General features: G+C 38.8%; 1 protein-coding gene and 1 non-coding gene across 4 annotated transcripts in view; one reads left to right on the top strand and one right to left on the bottom strand.

The window, feature by feature from the left end:
• The window catches only part of shisal1b (shisa like 1b), a 71,339-nt gene continuing 50,979 nt past the window's right edge, over nucleotides 1-20,360 (bottom strand). For 2 of the 3 annotated variants that reach the window (XM_059335139.1, XM_059335140.1), the window contains 2 exons: nucleotides 17,176-17,389; nucleotides 12,524-12,830 (listed from right to left, as the gene is read on the bottom strand). In XM_059335139.1, coding sequence (XP_059191122.1) covers nucleotides 12,524-12,830; nucleotides 17,176-17,389 — 521 coding nt within the window. Of the gene's footprint in view, nucleotides 3,512-12,523; nucleotides 12,831-17,175; nucleotides 17,390-20,360 lie in introns of those variants that run through there. The other variant, XM_059335141.1, reaches the window with a different exon arrangement.
• On the top strand, nucleotides 6,119-6,192 carry trnat-agu (transfer RNA threonine (anticodon AGU)). The gene has a single exon. It is a non-coding gene; the product is annotated as a tRNA-Thr (tRNA).

The raw sequence follows: 20,360 nt of genomic DNA on the forward strand, positions 1-20,360 counted from the left end.
TTTAAACACACTGGAAAAGATAAAACTTTATTTCTCCCTGTCGTGACAATACAAAGTCAACAAGTGCAATAACAATCCAACTGAAAACGGTACTGATCAGTCTATCTAGTAGTAAATACATAGACAGAACGTGGTGCACATTATCATCACCACCACACCCAAAAAGTGAGGTATCAACCACTACAAAGCTTCTGTGTACAGGTGGGTATTCAACTGTAAGGCAACTGTTACCATGACAACCTGGAGAGACTGAAGCAGATGTGTGCTCTCCTCTTCCCATCCTTTTTTATGTCTTTTTTTTTCATTTTTATTATTATTTTTTTATTTATTTGGGAAGAGGGTTGAGCTGATACGATTTACAGTACCACATCACACATCAGGCCAGAGTCAAGACTGTTTTTAACAAAACAGAAAACATCACAACGTAAGAAATGGGGGGGGAAATAATCAATTTTTGACCCTGCTACTGCTTGTCAGAGGCAAAATGAAGTATTTTCTCTTCCCTGTGTGTGACTATTACTTTATTGTTTATAAGAACAACCCTCCTTTTCTTTATTTCACATCAGAACACACAACACAGAGCCCTGACCTGTTCGCTAACATATCATATTTTTTTACCCACTTATCTAGCATTAGGGACTAATTAAATCTCCTTTGCGTTGCTGCAACTGTTAAAAACGCCTCCCTGTTGCTGTTCACACTCTTGGAATAAGGAGGCAGCTACAGCAAGGGAGCAAGAAAGTATAATTTAGAACAACTGCTGATCCCTCGGCCAATTATTTCACTTGGACACGTCCTATTTCTTGCCCCTGTAAAATATGAGCCTGCTGGGGCGCACACACAATTAAACTTTAGCCATTGAAATGGGAATTAACTTGCTCTAACAACTCAGCAAATTGTGGATATTATTGCTGATAACTGAGGATGATGCCGGCAGGCCCCGCTCACAGCACATGACGAGAGTTCTGTTCAGAGCGTCTGCTTAAATTTCATGAAACAGAAAGAACAAATATGATGGTACGATCCCAAAGTCTCATGGCTGGCTTAAAGCCAATTCTGAACAGTTGACAGTATCTCCTGTTAGCTTTCAGCGAGGACGCAGCAATGTTTGCACAGACCAGAGATTCTAAACACGCACAGACTGGGACCGTCACGTCCCTCCTGATGCACCAATCGTCTGTCCACCTGGTCCTCCCATGCTGTTGGTCTTGTTCATTCTGGCACCACCAGCTGCTTTCTCTGTTCTAGCATTTTATGGATTTTAGAGAATTTATCTCATTAGTTAATATAGATTTAGACATGAATTCGGGATGCACCAATGTATTGGCTGAAAATCTGTATTCCCAGGTATATGCCATGTTGAGTGCCATTGGATTGAATAAGATGGCATTGATGGCAGATGTTTATCTGTTGTGTTGTATTTACTTTGCACTGGCTAAATGTTGTGTTGATTATTGTCGGTCGGACTCAGGCGAAACAGTCCTGACGATTTCTTTGTTTCCCTGGCACAAAAGCGGTAATAAATAATGAGAAAAATCAAACTACAACAGAAAAAACAGCAGTATCAACTTCAGTTATCAGCAAAACTGATATATTCGGCCCAGAGTTTTCAGAATTTCACTGGTGCATCCCTATCATGAAGTAATAACTTTTTTATTAAATGTGATCATTGTAGAGTGGAGACAATTAATACATGTATCTATTACTCCAACTAACTATTTGGTTGATTTATAGCATTGAGAATAAGAGAATAATTAGTTGATTCATCAACAAAGCAATTACACTTCAGTTGCAGCCTAAGATAAACAATAATTGATTAATCATTTATTTTCAAGGTTTCTTTGAAATCTGAGGATTTTATCATGTGATATATGACCATGCACAATAGCATATAACTGAAAATCCATGGGTTTTGGACGTTTGGTTTAATGCAACAAGCAATTTGCTTACTTGACCTCATAATGTGCAGTTTTCACTATTTTCTGATATTTTATGGACCAAAATATTCATGGACTAATTGAGAAAACAGTTGTCTGATTAATCGATAATGAAAGTAGCCCTTAGTTGCAGCTCTATCTTAAAGTTTTTCTTCAAAAATGGAATCTTGTTTTCACTTTTTCCTTTCAACGCTGACACAGTAATGGTTGGAGACCTTTTTCGATACGAGTTAATTATCCAGAAACACTGTGTGTCCATTTCATCGACTTCACCTTCTTATTAAATATAAGCCGACCTGAAAGCTCTGCGATACACCTCAATGATTACCCAGTGCTCATTTGGCAGGCACCTCTGACTTTTACATACCATGTCATCCTTCTGATTACCGGTAAGCTACTGTACATTATTGCTGACAGTGAAAGGGCTTTTAATGGGTTTTTTTTTTTTTTTTTACATTTTCTATTATGGCTAATCGCTTACAATTGTCTATTATCAATGTGGGATATAGAGGGCTCCTTATAAAGGAACCAAATGGATATTCATTTGCATCATATTGCTAATGGAGCTGTTTTTCAGGCAGCTCCGGTAATGAGGACGGGCAAACAAGTCAATGGATGAGGTTACTGAGGCGAATGTCTCTCTAACTTTATAAGTAATGGTCTCAAATGGGCTTTCCGGCTCATGGCCAAAGATTAATGTTATGTTCAACTCAAGCTCTTTGTGAAGGCATCCCTGATCCTCATTAATGTTTTGGGTGAATAACTTATTGAGAGTCGAGATCCCTTTTTCTCAGCATCACTCAACCGAAAGAGAAATCTTGATGACCTAATACAGCAGTTTATCTGTATGGCGTTGTGACCTTGTCGGACACGTTACAATATAGAGAAATCAATTGTTTTTCAGATAGGAGATCTAAAACATTTCATACGAGATATTGTTTTTCAACATGGCTGCAGACATTTTGTGTCTGCTTTCAGTAAGTAACAAAAACACTCTACTCTAAGTGAGATGCTCAGCATCAACCTAAGCTGTTACATGTTCCGAATGTTAACCACTCATATATTTCTCTGACTAGTTCACATAAATAAATCACCAAATAGATAAACCACAACTGTGTCTAACTGCTACTGAACACAAACTGACACAGCAGTGTAATAAACATTTTATATCTAGAAAGATGAGCTTCTTTTTTAAAAACAGGCAAGCCTCCTCGCTCGCAGTTACAGTTAATCCAGTTCAGCTCGGACCAGTTGGGGATACTCCAGGCCTTGGCAGCCGGTCCAGGGGATCACTGAACACCTGTGAGCAGTTGAATGTGTCGCTCCAGCAGTACGATCCTCTGTGTCTCCTGGTTGAGTTTTCTAAATGCCATATCAGCCTGCTTCTGTCAGTCCATGGGTGTTTGTGCTCATTAGAAAGGGGCAGTAGTCACTTCTAACTACTACATTATGGCTAGCCCACCACGGGTGTTTGTGTCTGTGGTCCAGAGAGGGGGCATCTGTGGGACATCTCCTCCACCACTCAGGGAAACAAGGTGTTGCTACTCTTCAGTTTGTCCACTCGCAGCATCATTCTGTCCAGAGAGAAACACAGAAATTGAGCATGAATGTTTATTCTTGAGAAAAGATTAAAAAGATCTACCTTTCGTTTTTTCAGAGCTTACAACCACATCTTGTGGATATGAGAGGTGGTGTTTTTAGTGTGTGTTCTGTGTTTTCATGTAAAATAAGTTTTCATATTGGCACACAGTGAACAACACATATGCCGAACTAATAGATACCAATAGGCCTTTGATAGGCCAATATCATCCAAAAATATTGATCAATCGATGCAAAGGTCGGACTCTAACAGTTACTGCTCACCACTTCAACATTCAACACAAAGATACCTCTGGTCTGACCTTTATTGCTTGATCAAAATGAATTTGTACAATGTTGTTTTACCTTATTTGATCTGGAGTATTGAAAGAGTAGATATTTATTTATGTTCTTGCACTATAGTCACTTTTAACTTGACAATTAATGATCCCTCATTGTTTTTTACCTGTAGTTTACTTCTTTTTTTTCTTCTTTTACTTGCACTTACTATTCCTACTGGGTTTATATATATATATATATATATATATATATATATATATAAAATGTTTAAAGTTGTATATGTGGTATGTCTTGAATGCACTGGTATTCCCTGAGAAACTTCTTATTTTGCACTGTACAACAGCTGCTATGCAGGGTGACTATAGAGATTTTGATTGATTAAACACTAGCTAATCAGTCTAAAAGTCTTAATGTTGAACCTGTAAAGCAGCTGCAGTCAGTAAAAGATAAACATTAGCTCATTTTCTAACCTATTTAACATCAGTAAAACTCCAAAAAGTAATTACCATTTAATAGTACAAATCTTTACATATGGGATTGATTTTATAAAATATTTCTCAAGCTTTGATTATGAACGCAACCAGTCACAGTGGGAAGGGGTCAAAGGCCATTGACTGGGAGTCTGTGGCAATTGGCGAAAGAACAAGGAGGCCTGTTGTTTTTTCAAAATGTGGTTGAATGTTCCAGAAAACCAAGCATTTTTCACTCCAACACACACATACATAGACTTTTCAAAGATCTCACACAAATTTAGATCAAGAAGACTGAAAACTATTGGAAATTGAAGACTAGATAAAGATGGCATATCATTGCTTTCTCCCTTCCAAACTGCCATTTTACAGCCCCGTCTGCACGTCTGCATGTCTGCGTCATCAAATTCCACTGATTTGCCACATGAATTGGTGGGAAAAAATCTCCTGGATCGGATTGAACAACACAGTCATGGCTCATGACTTTTATCTGCATGGCTGAAATTGTCTCATATCAAGATGTGTGTGCTTAATGATCCACACTGATCTTTATATAACAACATATTGGCTTGAAAATCAGCTCAAGGCCTGAAAACAAAAGGACTAATAAAACCGGGCAGCTTTGCTTTACAAAAAGCAATCACATTTACAGGAATATTTTACAAGTCTGTAATTCTTGTAAAGACTTTCAGCCTAGCCCACTTCTATGAATCACATCCCACCCATTTCTGCCGCCCAAAATAACGCATCTACATCGTTGATGGGAAAATAAAAGTTTCCACTTGAAGGTTATTCCAATGCACTCTAGAGAAAATGATTAAAATGCAAAGTAAATATATGACAACAGATCTAATAAAAGATCACAAACACAGCCCAAAAATAAATTTAAAAAAAGCTTCTACCTCTCTTGCTTGTGGCAGTGCCAAAAGTCACTCTACAACTTTCACAAAGCTAAACCTATTCTCCTGCTCTTTCCTTTTAGCCTGCAGCACAACTCTGTGCCTGGCTGCCTTTGTAGCATCTATGATGTTAATTAACTCACACCACATGGAGAGTGTTGCTTTAATTGGACAAGGTCCTGGCATGCTGCTCCGTGGACAGACAGGCCAGGAATAATTTCATAATGTACAATTCTATTATTACCACCAGAAAGCCAACCAGTGAGTTCAAAGATGGATGTGAATATGCAGAAACCAGAGCTCGGCTTTGATCACACTTTGATGGAAAAAAACAGGGAGAAAAAAAAGTGAAATGCTGTTTCAGCTTCCCGAGTCATTTCCTCAGCTGACAGACCAGCAGGTGTTTGTGTGTTGGTGTTAGGGATGGTTACCTACGACCAAAGTGATGCAACAGACAGACTGAGCGGAGTGATGGAGACTCTGTTTACTAGACTGAGTGGTAACGCTGAGTCACTGAGGTCTGACTGTATGAGACAGTGTTAACAATTGCTCGTGAGTCAGGTATATGCTGAATGTGGTGACAGATGCCACCTCACATAGCCCGCTCCATCCATGGCTAAACTCAAAGCTACCAGGCTTGATGGAGTGGGTGGTTACTGGCGCAAGGTGCTGCTCTAACTTGATGCCAAGCACGGATTGTGTAAAAATAATGGACGTAGTCACTGTGATGTCACCCTACTGGTTTGTGGGCTCTGGTTAGAAGCCTTGGGTTCGGCAATTTTGCCAGCACATATGTGGAACTGATCGAGAGCTGGATGGATGCTATGTTATCAGCTAACACTAGCACTAGCTTTGTTAGCAAGACATCTGTTATTTAAAATGAACCGCCAGCTCCATAGAGTATCTCTTTGCAAACTGAACACTGAACAAGACCGGCGCCATGGCTTAGTTGGTTAAAGCGCCTGCCTAGTAAGCAGGAGATCCTGGGTTCGAATCCCAGTGGTGCCTTTTCATTGTAAAGGCTGCAGTGGATTTCTTAGCTTAGCGTTTCAAGCGAACGACAAATAGATTTGACCTTTGTTGAATGCACTTATTGTAAGTCGCTTTGGACAAAAGCGTCTGCTCAATGACATGTAATGTAATGTAAAAAGACAGTTTTAAGGTACTAAAATTATCCAGTTAAGTTTCAGCAAAAACACACTGTGAAAGGGTCAAACTACTAAGACGAAAGCACACCAATCACCTTTAATCACAAGGTAGCCCCACCCTAAAGCATACCCTGCTTTATCATCTATTTTATTCTAAATGGGAACATAATTTAGAAAATAAACATCATGCTGTAAAAAAAACTGGCATTTGAGACCATAAACATGTTAGGAATACGTTTACTGAGGTTATAAATATAAAGAAGATTTTTTCTTTTGACTAACATACAGTCAGTCTTTTTTTGCAATCGGTGGAGACGCCCCCTGATGGCCATTAGAAAGAATGCTGGTTCAACTTGGCATTGGCTTCACTTGACCCTTTGGGGAAGCAAGGTTACCGCTTTGTGCCAAGTGATAAATAATTCATCAAGAGATTCGTTGATGCGTTCTGTTGATGTGCATGGGTGGCATTTAATGTCCCCCAACATCTAATTTTTCTCACTTTTATCTATGGCACTTCTGGCTGATGCTCAGCACACATTAAACCAAGGTTGAATCATCCATCCATTAGCTATATCAACTTATCCTTGAGGAGGCTAACTGGAGCACATCCCAACTGACATTGGACAAGAGGCAGGTAACACTGTGGACAGGCCATATTTTGATTCTTCTACCAAATGTGCGCATAGTAGAAGCTTATGTTTTGTCTTGATTGCATAGGGTTTTTTTGCACGACTTAATCAGCACTGACTAAAGAAAAACAAAGTGTATTTAAAATATGCAGCAAAACCAGATTGAAATGACAGCAGAAGATCAGATATTTCTCACAGTTCTGAGAGAGGAGGGTGTCAAAGTGGGCACACTTCACTAGGAATGTAAAATTAGTGATATAGGAGATTCTCACTGCCAGTTTCTTTAAATATTCCTCCTTAAGATATCCAGATGCTGCTGCTGCTCCCCAGCACCACTAATTGGTTAGAGGTGGACTACTAGGCAAACGGGGCTTGGCACAAACTGGGATTCTGGCCAAACTTGTAATGTCCTAATAGCCACGAGTGGACAACCAATCAGGGGTTTAATGCTGCTGAGCACTTTATGGCGAATATAGCAGGAGCTTCCAGAAACAGCAGAGTTTATTGCTATTTAAGAGTTACATGAGAGCCCTGCTAGGATTTGTGATGTGAAAGTGAATTTTTTTTTCCTGTGGAAATGTCAAGGCTTAGTGTAATGGTTTTAAGTAGTTTTTATCTGATGTACCTCTAATTTTAATGCATTTTCAACTGGGTGTTAGACGTTTAACATATGATATATATATATATATAATCACTGTCATTTGGCAATAACAAGCTTATTTCCATTCAGTGTGCTTTATATAAAGTAAAAAGACACAAAAATAAAATATGATTAAAATAAAGGAAGTAAAGTATAGGTGCATAAAATAGTAATGTAATTAAAAGATAAGCAATATAAAAATAGAGATATGAATATAAAATACAATACAAAATACAATACAATACAATACAATACAGGCAAGTTCTATAGAGCTCAGTCATAACCACACGAGAAGAGAAAACTGGGCTTAAAATTTGATAAATTTAACCCCAATTGACCTGTTTATACACCTGCATCTGCACCTGCACCAGATCTGTGTTATTATTATGTAAACTATTTATCTTCTTTATAGAGTATGATATTTTGAATTAGAAATGATAACAATGTACTCATTAAGTAGTTCCATCTATTAAAACTGCATGGGCGTAATTTGGTTCTTTTGCCAGGGTCCCCCAGGAATCCAGTGCATTGGTATTTTTTTAAAAACACACTAATTAAACAGAAACAGAAAACAATAATATGAAGTTATTCGGAACAAATTGATTGACAAAGTAACGGAAAATTGGAATGATAGAATAAAGCATTTCTGAGTTGTGACAAAAACTATACCTCTGGGATCTGTGGGTACCCCAGTTAGTAGGATGAAGGGAATAGTTCAACATTTTGAGAAATAAGCGTTTTTGCTTTCTTGTGGATGAGAAGATTAATTTCATTCTCATGTTTAAATAGTAAATATGTAGCTGGAAGCAGCAGAAGCTAAGCTTAACTCAAACCTCTGAAGTTCGTTTATTAACATGTTGACATATGTTACAATAATTATTTTTCATACAACACTTGACGTGATCTGCAGTTGATGGTATCTAAGCCTGTTTGGTTCAGATTTGCATTTATATTGCCACTTACACTACCACTGTTTTAGCTATTTCAACTTATCTGCAAACTGTTTTCAACGCTCTCTCAATCACAGCATGTGTTTCGACTGACTCGGGTTGGTTCGAGGCTGTGCAGTTGCGACAATAAATCTAATACGTGGAATAGCACGGCTCAGGAAGCAGAGCGGCTGTCTAGTAATTAGAAGTTTTCTGCTTCGATCCCTGGATCCACCAGAGAGTGTTAAAGTGTCCTTGAGCAAAGCACCAAACCCCTAATGAGCTGGTTTACACTTTGCATGGCAGCCTCTACCATCAGAGTATGAACATGTGTGAATGTGTGAATGTTGACCTGTGTTTATTCATTCCAGTTTAATTGTAAAGCTTATTTTGTCTGATTATTCTTTTTCACCTAAACACAAGTTTGTGGCTACATTTTCCACTATCTTCCAAATGCAGAGGTCCCCTTGTGGTACAAATACCTCTTATCAATCATTGAGTGGGTTGTTGCTGCCATTAAGAGCCACATTACCCTGTGAGTAAAATCTTATTTGCTGTCAACTCTCTGCTCGTAAAGAAACAATGCATTCTTCCTATGAAGTGATGATAAACCGTAATGTCTGGCTTTGGCCATTACTCTCCAAGTTCACTAAGTAGTGAAGAATGACACCAGTTAACTCTCTTATATTTGTTCAAACTGGTCTGAATACTTGAATAGGAGATTTGAATAAAGGGTATCTATGGAGAGAAAGTAATAACAGTTTCCCAGGCCGCCCACACTGAACCCCCAGCAGATTTGCAGCAGCATATACCAACCCGCTCACATACTGATATGGTAAACTATATTCCCACACGCTGAAGAAATAGATCTCTGCACGTGGAGAAATTATTTAATACTTTGACTTATTGCGAGGATTGCTCTGCTGCACTGGTAACCATTTTGCACTGGATTCCTGAGTTGCTGTGCGACTGGGTTGTTTTTAGATGCTGCTGTACCAGTTTTGGGACTTGACCCCATCTCTGTTTGTTTACATTTGGCCAACAGATGTTCAACTTCTAAATGGACCCAGTTTTCTAAGCCATTACCCTGCATCTTCTCTGGGGATAAAGATCTGTACCCCCGCAAATAAACCATAGGCCATCTTATGACGCACTGTGTGGGCAACATCAGCTGTGGTGTACATACAGTATCTGCCGTGGTTACTTAACACATTTAACAAAACGTGTAAGCGTTGTCTAGATTGTGAGAAGTGCTTCACTGTGTGAAACAGCAAACAGGCTATTCTAATCTTGCCCCAGAAACTGCGTGCGACTGATTTAGCTCCCAGCATCTGCCACTTTTTTTTCCTGATCTGAGTGATTTTCTAGGAATGTTTGGAGCTCTTGTAAAATCTGTCCAGTTTATTAAAAAGAGGTTACACTTTTTTATAGAAAACATGCACAAGATTATCCCATCCTGGAGCATTTCCCATCAGTCATCAGTTAATTACCATAAACTTAGCGTGCTCTCATTTTCAAGGCCCACTTTGTCAATGAGCATTTTGCTGCTTTGCGGTTTCAAACACCTTTTTATAGACATCCTCCGGCTTAAAGCTGGAGATCTGCCAGCGCAGGTCAACCTCATAAGTCTAGGATTGATGAGACCTATCATATTGAACTGACTTCATGTCTAATGAGGAGACTCCATGGGTATGTCCAGTGTTAGTTAACCGTGTTTCCACCAGCAAAGCAGCCCCAGGATCCCTCTGCAGCATCCCAGCTCCCCTATCTATAACTCGCACAGTCCACGCTGCTTCTCAAAGCCATTTGTCAAACCTCTGCCCACATTAAATTATCATGACCCAAGAGATATCTACCTCTAGGAAGAGACTCTGAGCCCCAGTCAGACGGGTAGGGTGCACAGTGTCAGAGACGGAGAACCGCATGAAAAATTGACTACACAGAAATGTACGTTTGTTCAGGCCGCGCTCCATGATTGTGTAGCTATATTATGAAAGTCTGAGCAATGTCTGCCAAAAGAAGAAAATGTTCTCTGCGGCTGTTATGTGTTACAGTTCACCCCTGGCATCATAAATCATCTTGTATGTTTTAATAACAGTCACACGCAGCCCGGCACACCTTGAGACTCCTGTGACTGCTCTCAAAGGTAATAAAAAGATAAACTGAAAGGACAACAGATGGTGTTTTGCCGAAGAATCTCTATGAAAGGTCTCTAACGTGACTCAGAGACGAATCATTTGGGTTAAATAAGAGTTAGGGGGCCTCTGGCGGAGCAGAGCACCTCTCACATTATTCTGTTCTTTTCTATTCATTAATAATGACAGATCTCTGATGAGCCGGTCGGACTTAAAAATGTCTCTCTTTAAAAAGAAGTTAATGTTGAGACAGAGCATGGCATTAAGAACATTTTGAGATGAAAGACAAATACAGATCAGATGCTTTGCAGAAAATTATCCATTAGTGGGCGGAAAGGCTGAGTTCTTGAAATATTGATAATCTGTGGTCTCTTCAGAGAGAAACCATAAACTAAAAAGAATTCTTTACCAGGGAGTTGCTGTGACTCTGACAGAAACAGAGTTAGCAGTATCATTGGTAGTAATCATGTGTGTGTGTATCTTTGTGTGCACTCTTAATAAGGACTTCAAGTAAACAGAGAGCATGATGTTTGAGCTTCCTCCCTGTTGGCTTGGGAAAAGTATGCTAGAAATGCTCTAATTTATCCTGCTAGACGCACATGGTTCTGGGCACGTCGCTCTCTCTCTACACGTAACAAAACACTGAGTACAAAGAAAAACAGAAGAAATAGAGACACAGAGAACCTGGGTGTCTTAAAGGGACATTTGAAAATGTTTCAAAGCATCTGTTACACTTTCCTAAACAACAGAAGGAACCTGTGTTGTAATATGCTTATCAGAGTAGAACAAATCATATTTTATAAATAGGCAGCACAGGGTTATGTAACAAATCCTACTGTATGTGTCATTTTAGAGGTCTTCAGTTTTCTGAAGTGCCTGAATTTGTGATCTAACTGATTATACACATTCATAGTAATAGTAAATATGACAGAAACATTGGCTTCTTTGCTACATTAAGTCAATCAAAGAAAAGTTGTGCAATAAGTTTGAATTCTGGACTTTCATTGAAGATCACACTGATGATGCTGCATGGGGACATGAACAACCACCTTTTGAAATGGCTGGTTTGTCCACGTCATCTTTTAAAGGTATAGTTTGTTAAAAATCTTCAGGAAAAATACCTTTCATCAGGAAATGTTAACAAATAAAAACACTTGGAGAACATTTTATAATATATTTGCACATAAGAAAACATAAAATAAAAATAGTAATGTGCAAAAAAAATAACCTAAGCTACAACCCAGAGTCCCAAAAGTTAGGACATTAGGACAATTGAAATCTTTTCTAAATTTACACCCTGAATAATGAATTTGATGCATTAAGTTTTTATTCACATTTTACATACTATCCAAACTTTTTGGGGAAAAAATCCCCCTAGTCTGCTGCATGTATTTTGTATTGTCACCTACACTTTGCCCTTTTGATGGACAGTCATGTATTTATTTTTTTTATTGGCAAAAATCGCATCTGTTGAAGACCTCTTAAAAACATTTAAATCTGAATAGAGGCCCTAAGGTCAGAGGGTGTGCTTTTAATGTGTGGTTTTGGACATTTTAAATAACATGGACTTGACCCTAATCACCTTAAATAAAGCTGCATCATCAGATTGTCTGTTGAACTGATCTGCACTAAAATCCAGAGATAAGCAGCCTTTTCCAGCTACCTGCCTGTTATGTATAAATTATTATTTGCACACAGCCAATGTTCCCATGGAGATATTTCCATTAAGACACCAGCTGTGGTTACCCAGGTGAAGTGTGACGTAAATCATGGTTCACGATTTGCTGATTCTTGCAGCTTTACAGCAGACGTGTGAGCCAAACTGCAGGTTGGCGGCCGTCATGTGGCAGACAGTGACTCACCATGCGGTGGATGTGTTGTAGGGCAGGAGCGTGGGGCTGTGGCTCTCCCCTCTGAGGCTGTGTCTGGGCTGGTAGTGGCTGGGGACCATGGGCTGGGCTTGAGCCTGGGCTTCGCTCTCCTCCGGCATGGACCTGTGCCACTGACTCCGGGCCTTCTTCAGCCAGCGTCCTCCCAGACCCCATTTCTCCAGGTAGACCCGGCACAGCTCGTAGTTTATGGCTGAGTAGTAGAGAAAGTCCAGCGCCAGCAGCACCATGACGAAGAAGCCGTAGATCCACACGCCAACCAGGGCTGTATAATTACTGCGGGAGGGACAGACTGGAAGTATTAGCACAGAGTAATCTAGGAAAGATGATGATAAACACTCAAATGCTCACATCCAGATACCCTTCAGCTGGGCCCCTAAATCCCAAAAGCTACGATAGAGCTGCCAGGTGTTCATGTGGCAAGACCAAGCAGTTCATCAAATCCTCCCTTGATAAAAACTAGTTAAATAAATAAAATATTGAGAAACCCTCCATCTGCTTCATTTGGTGCTTTTTAAAATCACTGCCTTTTTAAATTGGACAAAGAATTTCATTAGCACAGACACGACACTTTTTCATTTGTGCTCTTGCTTTTCACCTCATGAATTGTCGTCATGTATTACATGATCCAGCTGGATTTATGTGGCACATTTGACCTTTCTTTTTAGTCCACCCACATCCCAAAAGTACAGCAAGGTAAATGTGTTGAAGAAGCTTCCTGAGAAATCTGAGAAGCAGCATCTGCCAAAACCAGGATACTAAATATCTTGGTGTGATGTTTTGCACACTGAGGACATTTAGTTGGGAAATATCACACAATTTGAAAGTGATTCAGCCCTATTACCATGTTTCTATTATGCAGAATGAAAAAATATTATTCTGACTCTTAGAGACCGAGATGACACAGGATATTACTTCAAAATGGAGACTAATTTGCAGGGAAACCCATATTTAAGTATTTTTTGCACACTTCGCAGTTTGTTTGACTGCATTGATTGAAGCTCTTACAAAAAGTCATGTCCAAGTGCTTCTAGTGCAGTTAATCAAGTGAATCCACTTTTGTCTGAAAACGATGCGGCCTTGGGATATTTATCTGAATAAATGGCTTTAAAACGAATGTCTGAGCTGCTCAAATGAGCACAAAGGCAAATGCCACGACAACACTTAAATCTGAATGTAGCCTTAACTACATTTGCCTTTCTTCACCTCTGCCTCTGAGACATTTACCTATAATTTAGCTTGTATGTCTACTCAGGTAATTTAAGGAGGCAGCAGGCTACATTTGAGTCAACCCCTTGAGCCAAGCAAACAAGACCACAGTCCTTGAAGGGTCGATCATGACCACACAACTAAAACAAATGTTATCCAATATTTAACAGTTTCCTCAGAGAAGGAAAGCAGATGCAATTGATTATCTGTCAAAGGTTTCTAGCTGTTTCTGTTGCTTATTCTCAGATGACTCTCAGTCTTTTCCAATTCTGCATCATTTCAGCTACTCTGTAAAGAAAAGAAGAGCTATATGCTGCAGAGCACTCACTGGCCAAACCCTCAAAAGGACAAACCTTACATTTTACCTTGAGCTGCAGTAAATCTCAAACTCTAATACCATTTTCTTCATGCAGTGTGAGTAGAGAGCAGAATTATGGCCTGTTTAACTTGCTTGGCCAGTGGTAAATATCACACCCGCGGTCTTATCGCCCAGTGAGCCGGGATGAAAGAGTGGCCCAACTGGCCATCTGACACTAAAATGAAATATCATGACCTGCTGCAGGGCAGTGTGAACCACACGAGACAGAGGCATGCTGGGAGGGCATTAGTGCAGAGAGCTGAGAGCCCCCACAGAACAAGAGGCTCATTTTTCTGTGTCTTTCACTCAGTTAAATCTGTTTACCCTGCCTGAATAAGTGTGTCATCAGGTTTATGCGTCCTCTGTGAAAATATACTGTCATATCTTGGCATGTATAGTGTAGTTTACTATCAATAACACCAAAAAAGCAAATCATTTCTTACATAGATATACTGTAATATAGGATACCATAGTATTACTTGATACAATAGCCAGCACTTAACACCTGGCTTTGTGAGCGACCGTGCGAAGGCTTCCCACTCACAACACAACAACTGCTCTGCATCTGCTCTTCTCCGTGGTGGTTTTGAATTCCTCTGTAGGTGTGGATCAATGTCGGCGAACCCTCCGAGTACAAGGCAAGCGGTGTCAACGAGTGCGATACTGTCGAGGGAGCTGAGTGTTTGTGAGCATGCAGACTATAACCGGCTGGTTTTATCTGATCTGAGGAAATGTCATCTCGGAAACTGTTTGTTCCACTGTAGCTGCTCCCATAAAACTCTGCTCAAGATTCACAGCCTACTTTTTCCTAATTACCTCCACCAAGCCATGGAGACAGAGCTTTGGTCTGTTTGTGCTTTGCAGGATAACTCAAGATCTACAAAACAGATTTCAATGTTATTTGCTGGGAAGTTCCATAATGACCCAAAAAAGATCTACTTAGATATTTTTTTTTTTTTTTTTTTACTTATTGCTCCTGAACTGAAGGACATGGAAGAAGATGTCTGTCCTATTCCTGCTTTGCTTTTTTACAGAAAAAAAGCAGTAACTATATCATTCAAATGTGAAAAAAATCCAAACATTCTTGAACCCTCAACCCCAAATGAGCCTACTTGGCCTGCTTCAGAGTCTCAGAATCTATGTATTTAATTATTCTCCAAAATCAAAATAACTGACTGTCCATCATCATGTAATTTTTGATCCTCATCCAAAAGCAGACTGAACATTTCTAAACACTTTCTGTTATTAAAATGACATATTTCGAGTAGCAGCCTTGGTGAAGATATTCGCTCTCTGGGGACTTTCCAAGTCACAATGAATAACAGAGGAGTGCATACAATGTGAGCTAGAGCTTTTTAAAAAGTTAAGTTCCAAACAAATTTAACTAATTTTTAAAAAGAATGACAATCAGACAGTGCAGACCTTCACCAAGGCCAATGGTGCATTCACAAGCTCCTCAGATAGTCACATTTCAGACAACAACAACAACAACCGAAGGAAACAGATTAAGTGAGCCATGAAATGTGTACCAAAAATGTCACTGGCTTTCCAAGTTTTTGAAACTTTTTTTGAATTATTTCAATACCAAAGGAATGCAGCACAAATCCCCTCGCAATGTTTACAAAGTGAAACATCATTTGTATATTCAACCCAAGATTCAGATCCACTCCAAAAGTTAATGGCTTCATTCTTGAAAGAATATTTTTTATTTTTAGCATAATGACTTAATTGATCGTATAGTTATTACACTCATCAGGGGTAAAACAATTGCTATTTTTTCTACGCTATGTGTTACTGGAGAACAGCGTTGATATCATTAAAATTAAGTAAATCACTAACATTTTTTAATTTATTCTATAAAATCTTAAATATTTTTCTAAATCAAACTGATTTAAAAACAAAACCAGAAAAAATAATAATAAATTTAATTTAATTAAATGAAGACTAAAGACACAGATCGAGTGCAGGTGCAAAAATCTTCATTAATTTTTCAAACTCTAGAAATCAGAACAGGAGAGTCAAAATTAATCAGAACAGGACTAAAATAGGACTAATGACACAGATCTGGTGCAGGTGCAGATGCAGGTGTGTAAAGAGGTCATTGGGGTTAAATGTATCAGATTTAAGGCCCAGTTTTCTCTTCTCATGTGGTTATGACTGAGCTCTATAGAACCTGTCCTCAATTCAATTTTTACTGTATTTTATATTTATATCTCTATTTTTATATTGCTTATCTTTTAATTACATTATTTTTTATGCACCTTTACTTTACTTCCTTTATTTTAATCATATTTGATTATTGTCTCTGTTTACTTTATATAAAGCACAATGAATGGAAATAAGCTTGTTATTGCCAAATGACAGTGATATATATATATATATATATATATATATATATATATATATATATATATACATATATCACTGTCATTTGGCAATAACAAGCTTATTTCCATTCAGTGTGCTATATATACCTATATATATATATATATATATACAGTACAGGCCAAAAGTTTGGACACACCTTCTCATTCAATGCGTTTCCTTTATTTTCATGACTATTTACATTGTAGATTCATCAAAACTATTAATGAACACATGTGGAATTATGTACTTAACAAAAAAGTATGAAATAACTGAAAACATGTCTTATATTCTAGTAAGCAAAGGGTGGTTACTTTGAGGAATCTAAAATACAAGACATGTTTTCAGTTATTTCACACTTTTTTTGTTAAGTACATAATTCCATATGTGTTCATTCATAGTTCTGATGCCTTCAGTGAGAATCTACAATGTAAATAGTCATGAAAATAAAGAAAACGCATTGAATGAGAAGGTGTGTGTCCAAACTTTTGGCCTGTACTGTATATATATATATATATATCATATGTTAAACGTGTTGGAAGGGTTGGAAGAGTTAAATAACACCCAGTTGAAAATGCATTAAAATGAGGGGTACATCAGATAAAAACGACTTAGAACCATTACACTAAGCCGTGAAATTTCCACAGGAAAAAAAAATACAATTTACATTACATTTTTAAATTTACTTACTTGTGTGCATAACCATCTGAGGTGGTGGTGAGGTTGACCTGTCTGACCATCTGGAACTCAGTCTCGTTGCAGCAGTATTTGAAGGCGGTGTTGTTGTGGTGGCAGCAGAACATGTAGGTCTTGTTGTCTGTGAGGCGTGGGCAGTAAAAGCCGAAGTGGTAACGCCCCTTTTGGTCGGAGTAGGGTTCACACACTCGGTAGTGAGCTGAGAGGGCTGCACGTTTGTGTGAAAACAAAGATTCAGATGTCAAATTGAGTCAGGAATGTCCAACAGGAGGTATTTCAGTACAGCAGGAGAAAAACACACAAACACTGTGAAGTGAAATGTAACTCATCATGACCTTTTGAGTGCGTGTTTGTCTGCCTACTCTGAAAAATGACAACCCCTTATTAGAATTATTGACGGAAAACTCTCAAGGAAACACCTTTCAAACTGCAGCAACTAAACTACAAAACAAAGCACTGAATGCCTTTTGTTTTCTTTGGAAGCCTCAGAAAAGGCTCGAGTGGAGATCATGCAAGAATGATAATAGTGTAGGCCGAGGAAGAGAAAACAAGCAAAGTGTACAGGCAAAAAACAATCAGATAGGAGACATCACATTAGGCAAACAGCTCTGTCAGTTTTATTGTTGAAGAAATAAAACAACCCAAAACACATCGAGTACATCTAATCTATTAGTGCTGCTGCGTTTAGATTGTAGACGCCAAATATGCTCCTCAGGCCAGATGCAGAATTTGTTCTTCAAATAGTTTTTTCCTCCACATTACTGCATAGAATGAACTGAAATAAAAGAGACAGTGGTCCCTTTACCTGCTCATCAAAGCTTAAGTGGCCCTTTAAAATCACTCCTACTTCTTTTTGGCAGCTGGAGTGATACAAGATGACGGAGCCCCGAGTTTAATATAGAGTAAAGCAAAGATATGCGGTACAAAAGTACTCTGTCTTATTTGCATTCATCTGTAGCTGTACATTCACGTCCCTGCAGCTTTAGAAGGAGATAAATCTGTGCATCTTTGCTGCCTCAAAGGGAAAAAAACAATATTGTTTTTGTTATAGAATCTGGCAACCAATACATTTTTGCTTGAAAATGAAATCACAGGAATCATCTTCAGCAGCTGCTGAGACTCCATCTGATAATAATAAATTTACCAATCTGTCTGAGAATTGAAGCAGATATGATTAGTGTTGGCTGATGATAGTTAATGCACATCACAATGGACCAGGACAAATGCCTTCATAACAAATCAGTATTAGCAATTTAGCATCCTTTCACTTTTTATTACTGATAATAACTACAAGAATAAACGCTCCAGTTTGCCTGGAGACAGACGCTGTAGTGTGGTGATAAAGAAACTTCCCGGAATATGCGTTTGTTGTTACCTCTGCCAAGGTTATGTTTATGGTTTTGTTTGTTTGTCTGTTTGTCAGCAGGATTATCGGGAAAACTACTGGTTTGATTTTCATGAAACTTAGTGGAACAGTGTAGTATGAGCCAAGGAAGAACCCTTAAAAACTTGAGGGGATCCACATCACAGGAGGAGACATAATTTATTTTTCACTTTGGTTAACATTGCGAGAAAGGGAACGGCTGTGGCAGAGGTCAGCACTGTCCGATTTATTCTTTATTTAACTGGTAAAGTCTAATTAAAATTACAAATCTTTAGCCAAAAGAGGCAATAATAACACTGAATTTCAGAGAAACACCACCAGAGAGATAGCACAAATTATGCCACAAATCAGAATTAGACAGAAATTTGATTATAAAGTGGTTAAAATAAGATTTAATCCTAGAAACAACATAAATAGCACCTTAAAACAACCAAAGAGTTCTCTAAAACCATTAAATAAAAAGATCCTAATGAGACTAATGCATTAGGATCCTAAAATACGGCTAAATATTGGCAGTCACAGTCGTGACCAATACATGTACTGAAGAAGACATTTTACAGTTCCAAAATAAACTTGTCTGCTCTCTTTGGTGTACCAGACTATGTAATGGTAACAGTGTTTCTAAATTACCGTAAATACATCTTTGGCAATTCAGGAAATGCAATGCAGGGATTTGATTGTCAGTTGCCAAAAGCTCAAATTGGACAGTGATATCAGCCATGCGGATGTGTGAATCTGGCTGCATTTATGTGTATCATTTACTGATTCTATAATAAATAAACCTCTTTGATTTTTTTATGCTTGATCATTCTCAGTCTAAATTAAATTATGCAGTTTCATGTGAAGAGCACCCAGATTAGTTTCATTGTAAGTGATTTTGTCTTTATCTCGTGTGTTTCCTTTCATCAGTGCAGCCGAAAAAAAATCTGGCAGTAAAAGTGTTGTCGCTGTGATTTAGTTCAAGGTCCACTTATGCTGCGGGGTGATAGAAGTCTTTCAGTAATCTCAGGCAGGGACGGATCAGCATTTGAAAGGAGGGAGAGCTCTTTCAGGTTATAATGAGCTCGGTGTGGCCAGCCATCTTCCCTTGGACGAGAGAGAATGAAATGAAGCGGTGCTGAAGGACACGGTAGGATTAGAAGTGAAGGGTGGCTTATATAGTGAAAGAAAACTCTTCGTTTGACCTTTGCATTGGCTGGACAATGGTTCTGCAATCAACTCATGTTATTATTATCTCATAACTTGCACGTAAAGGAGGGGTTCCGCAGTTTGTGTGTGCATGAACTGGCAATAAGGAAACCGGCGCCCTCCAACAGCGGAAGTGGACCATAAAGCCGTCTAACGATCCAAGACTTTCAGAGGAGTTCAGGGGAAGTCTCTCCCTTCTCAAATGAACAACAGCTGCTTCTGGGAACCATGCAGATGTAAACACACCCACCTGCTTAATTTCATTAACACCTCTTGAAATTTAGGATACAGTTAACACCTTGGCTCTTGCATTACAGTATGTTTACAATCTGCGGCCTGGAAACTGCCATAGCTCTCTCTCTTTCTCTCTCAACAAGCAACATATGAACATCAGTCAGTGCTCACACTTCATATTTATTTATTTATGTCTCCACTCAGAGCTACAGTTTGTCTTCTTTCTGCTGAAACATACCGCCATCAGCTGAGTTTTGATTCTCTGCTCTAACCTGATTGAGCCTGACCCTTCCCCATGTGTTCGGGCCTAGACAGGTTGTAATTTCTCTAACTTCCCCTTAGCTTGAATCGGGTCAGGTTTGTGCAAATTCCT

Source organism: Centropristis striata, chromosome 6, assembly GCF_030273125.1.
Source record: "Centropristis striata isolate RG_2023a ecotype Rhode Island chromosome 6, C.striata_1.0, whole genome shotgun sequence".
Classification (NCBI taxonomy): domain Eukaryota; kingdom Metazoa; phylum Chordata; class Actinopteri; order Perciformes; family Serranidae; genus Centropristis; species Centropristis striata.